The 5000-nt window shown below is 47.9% G+C and overlaps 1 protein-coding gene across 1 annotated transcript in view; it reads right to left on the bottom strand.

The window, feature by feature from the left end:
* Window positions 1–5000, bottom strand: part of sema6ba (sema domain, transmembrane domain (TM), and cytoplasmic domain, (semaphorin) 6Ba) — a gene marked incomplete at its 3' end in the record, with an annotated part of 32647 nt that overhangs the window by 23421 nt on the left and 4226 nt on the right. The window contains 2 exon segments of the mRNA XM_080546589.1: window positions 1–96; window positions 4599–4661. The exon segment at window positions 1–96 is cut by the window's left edge and continues 3 nt beyond it. Coding sequence (XP_080402715.1) covers window positions 1–96; window positions 4599–4661 — 159 coding nt within the window.

Raw genomic sequence — 5000 nt, 5'->3', positions numbered from 1 at the left:
GTAGTTGGCACACAGGGGGTTAAAGGCGTTGGTCCCACACACAAACAGCCCTCCGTGCTGCCTCAGTAACACCTTGATGAAGTTACGACACTCCCCCTGGAACAAGACAGGAGAGAGGGAGAGAGGGATGAGAGAGGAGGGGACAGAGAGGGAGAGAGATGAGAGAGGAGAGATGGATGAGAGAGGAGAGAGGAGAGATGGATGAGAGAGGAGAGAGGGATGAGAGAGGAGAGAGGAGAGAGGGATGAGAGAGGAGAGAGGAGAGAGATGAGAGATGAGAGATGAGGGAGGAGAGAGGGATGAGAGAGGAGAGGGGGACAGAGAGGAGAGAGGGATGAGAGAGGAGGGGATAGAGGAGGGGTAGAGGGACATTCTGAACTAGAGGACAGCATTAGGGAAACACTACCAAGGTAAACCATAGACGCACGTGGTAAAACACCTCTAAACTACTGTACATATATGACAATGGAAATGCCTATATTATGATAGCAATGACAATACTTGTTGGCTGCTCATCCCTGGTTAATGTGATCACTCTATAACCTTTGCACTACTGATATTTACATTACTACATTTGTACTACTGTATATTGCACATTGCACATGTCTCCTGACATAGCTTCTTTTATACTCTGCACATTAGATACTGTACATAAACTACCTCACTGTACATAGCTCATAACTGTATATAGCCCATAACTGTATATACCTCTAAACTACTTATGTTTACAATACTACCTCTGCACATACTGTATATTACATAGTTACCTATCACTACCATTCTTGTTCTACTTATATCATGCCCTTATATCACTATTTGCACTTCTGGTTGGATGCTAAACTGCATTTCGTTGTATTGTACTGGCACTCTGCGATAACAATAAAGTTGAATCTAATCTAATCTAAAACAAAACATGCCACACTATCATTGTCATGTTTTTATATCATGTTTTTTTTTATTTTTTATATCATGTTCTTATATCACTATTCGCACTTTGGTTAGATGCTAAACTGCATTTCGTTGTCTGGTACTTGTACCTCTGCAATGACAATAAAGCTGAATCTAATCTAATCTAAAGAAAAAAACCATTCTGAAGCATAAGAAGCACATGGTTGAAACTAGCATTCTGAGCCATAGAAGCACACGGTAAAAATGTATCACTCTGAACTATACGGGGCGCATAGCAGTCTGTACGCCTTGAGGAAAATTACATGAGCCCTAAATCTCTTTTACACCCACAGCAATTCGCTGTTACGGTTTTAGCCCTTTATTCGAAAGGACAATAACTCCACATGTCTGCTAGCTAGCATGAGCACACCAGAACGTTTACTGCTCACAGTGAATAGCTCTCTGGGGCCTGGAGGAGTATCTAAACATGGACCATTTCACGCCCCTTTATCATTCCCCCGTCTTCCTCCTCCACCTGTTTTTCTCTCCTCCCTCCTTCTCCCGCCTCTCACACACCTTTGATGTTGTTCTCTCTCTCTCTCTCTCGCTTTCGTTCTCGCCCTCTCTCCTTTCATCTGTGTCCCTTAATTTCACACCACTCTCTCTCTCCCTTCTCTCTCTCCTCTCACTCTTTATCTATGCTCTCTCTCTCCCTTTTTCTGTCTCTCTCTCTCTGTCCGTTCTTTTATCTCTTCCTGGTGGTCTTTAATGGTTCTATTAATTTCTCTCCCTCGTTTGCCTCACTCCTCCCTCCTTCCTTCCTTCCTTCCTTCTCTCTTTCCCTTCTTCTCTCCTTCCCTTCTTTCTCTTTCCTCCTTCCCTCCTTCCCTCCTTCCCTCCTTCCTTCCTTCCCAGCAGCTGTCCAACCATGAGCTCTATGAGCCCGTACAATCTGGCTTCAGATCACACCACAGCACGGAGACCGCCCTCATTAAGATCATCAACGATTTTCTCATCACCGCTGACTGGCCGCTTCAGTATCCTCATCCTTCTGGACCTCTCTGCAGCCTTTCGACACTGCCTCCCACACCATCCTCCTCCACCGCCTATCCGCCCTCCTAGGTGTCACCGGCACAGCCCTCTCCAGGTTCCAATCCTACCTCTCAAACAGGGAACAGTTTGTCACCATCAATGGCTCGAGTTTCCCCCCCAGCCCCAGTCGATCATGGCGTGCCTCAAGGCTCTGTGCTCGGACCTCTCCTCTTCACAATCTACATGCTTCCCCTCGGCCAGATCCTCCGTCATCACGGCCTCAACTTCCACTGCTACCCTGATGATACCCAAATCTATCTCAGCTCCACCCCATCCTCTCCTAATAAGAAAACAGAGCTCATGGTTGTGGCACCCAAGGCGCTGCTCCGGAAGGTTGGCGACTTCATCCTCGAGGTTGACGGCAGCTCCATCTCCCCATCTCCCGAAGTCCCCAACCTGGGCGTCATCCTCGACTCCACCCTCTCCTTCCAATCACCCAATAAATCTGTCACCAAATCGCCCTTCTTACACGTCCAAAACATTGCCAGACTCTGACCGTCCCTCTCTGACTCCATGGCCGAAAACTCTCGTTCATGCCTTCGTCACCTCCCGCCTGGACTATGGACCTATCGCTAAGCCACGCCCCAAAATAGAAATTGTCCAATCATATCACAGCAAAAGTCACTACAGGCAGAAAACTCGGACAAACAACTCGCTAATATCTGATGGTGAAAAGCTTCTAGACTAAATATTCTTTAAAAAAAACATGTCTATTACTTGCTGTGGTACATCAGAAATCAGAAATGTGCCAACAACAGCGGCTATACACCCTGAGATGCCTCAGGAAAGAACACAACAAGCAGGAGATACTGGTGGCCTTCTACCGCGGCGCAGTGGAGAGCATCCTCACCTACGGCATCTGCAACTGGTTCTACAGCTGCACAACAGCGGAGAGAAATGCGCTACAGAGAGTCGTGAGAACAGCACAGAAGATCACTGGCGCCCCCCTCCCCTCTCTGGAAGAGCTGTACAACACACGCTGTCTCAGGAAGGCCTCCAAGATCTCCAGGGACCCGACCCACCCTGGGTACGTATACTTTATCAGGCTGCCCTCGAAAAGGAGGTACAGGACCCCGGCCGCTAAAACAAACAGACTGAAGAACTGCTTCTACCACAGGGCCGTCCAGGCCCTGAACACAGCAAAGACCTAAGTTCTGGGCCCTGGACAGTCTGGACGGATTGTATGGCAGCTGCTGGACTGAAAAAATCAGGTGTAGTGCTGAGGCACAAACATGTACATTTCAAGCCTGCAAACTGTGACACTTTAAATAATGTGAAAAAATACTATTGTGCAATATGACAACCCTAGTTGACTATCTGTGCAGTATAGTACAGTGGACTGTGTACATAGCCTTTATTTATGTAAACCAGCTCCTTACCTTCTTGTGATTTAATTCTTTTTCTAAAAGTTTTTTTTTTTTTTTCCCTTTCCTAACACCAGGGGAGCCACCCCTCCTAAATGTCGTTGTTTGGTACCTGTACTGTAGCAATGACAATAAAGTCCATTCATTCATTCATTCATTCATTCATTCATTCATTCATTCCCGTCATTGTAAGTCATTGAATGTCATTCAGTCACGGTCGGTCAGTCAGTCACTGTCAGTGAACCGTTGTTTGTTTGTCCGAGTTTTCAAAGGGGGCGTGGCTTAGCGATCGGTCCATTGCAATGGAGTCCTGTTCAGGGTTCCCAGCAAAGCCCTGGACAGGCTCCAGTATGTGCAGAACTCAGCTGCCAGGGTTCTCACCCACACCAAGTCCATCACCCCCACCCTCATTCACCTCCACTGGCTTCCGGTCAAGTCCCGCATCACATACAAATTCCTCCTTCTCACCTACAAGTCCCTCCACGCCTGTGCCCCCCAGTACCTCACTGACCTTCTCTGTCAACATACCCCATCCTGGAACCTGCGGTCCTCAGACATGGGTCTGCTCTCCACCCCGCGCACCAACCTACGGACCTTCGGGGACAGAGCCTTCAGTGTGGCAGCACCCACCCTTTGGAACTCTCTCCCCCACAGTGATCCGCAACGCCCCCCTACCCTGGACACCTTCAAATCAGCCCTCAAAACCCATCTGTTCACCAAGGCCTTTGGACCCTAAGTTTAGTTATGTCACTGTCGCTGTCTCTGTGGTTTTTTTCTGTTGTGTCTGTCTGTCCATAAATTCTGTAAAGCGTCCTTGGGTTTGTGAAAGGCGCTATATAAAACCAAGATATTATTATTATTATTCCCTCCTTCCATTCTTCCCTTCTTCCATCCTTCCTTCCTTCCCTCCTTTCCTCCTGTTCTGTCTCAACTAGGTCTGTCACCCTTCCCCCCACAGTTTCCATTCTCTCTATCGGTCTCTCCTAATCCCCCCTTTCTCTCCTCTCCTCCTCTCCTCCACCCCCACCTCTCCTCTATCCCTCATCCCTCCATGTGTCACCTTCTATGCTTTGCTCAGATGTCCCTGTGTGACTCAGATCACTGTCACATATCAGATTCATTAATCAACAGATAACCCAGAACTCACTGCGCGTGTATGTGTGTGTGAGATAAAGTTTTAATAGGCATGTGTGGGTGGGGAGGTGTGTGCGTGAGTGTGTGTGTGTGTGTGTGTGTGTGTGTGTGTGTACTAACCTCATGTTTGCCCTTCATCCTGCAGACTCGAATATCGTTCTTATTGGATTCCCACGTCCTCTTCTGCAAAACAATGAGGAACATTATCCACCATTAAGATGTGTGTGTGTGTGTGTGTGTGTGTGTACGTGTACGTGCGTGTGTGTGTGTGTGTGTGTATACGTGCGTGTGTGTGTGTGTACGTGCGTATGTGTGTGTGTGTGTGTGTACGTGTGTACGTGTGTGTGTGTGTGTGTGTGTACGTGCGTGTGTGTGTGTGTGTGTGTGTGTGTGTGTGTGTGTGTGTGTGTGTGCGTGTGTATGTGTGTGTGTGTGTGTGTGTGTGTGTGTACGTGCGTGTGTGTGTGTGTGGGGGTAGTTCGGGGAGGATAAACTTGTGCTGGAGTGCAGATGGTGAATCAT

The sequence above is a fragment of the Nansenia antarctica genome, assembly GCF_963989245.1.
Source record: "Nansenia antarctica genome assembly, chromosome: 16".
Lineage (NCBI taxonomy): Eukaryota > Metazoa > Chordata > Actinopteri > Argentiniformes > Microstomatidae > Nansenia > Nansenia antarctica.
The sequence above is the reverse complement of the archived record's forward strand: the minus strand, read 5'-3'. Positions and strand labels throughout refer to the sequence as shown.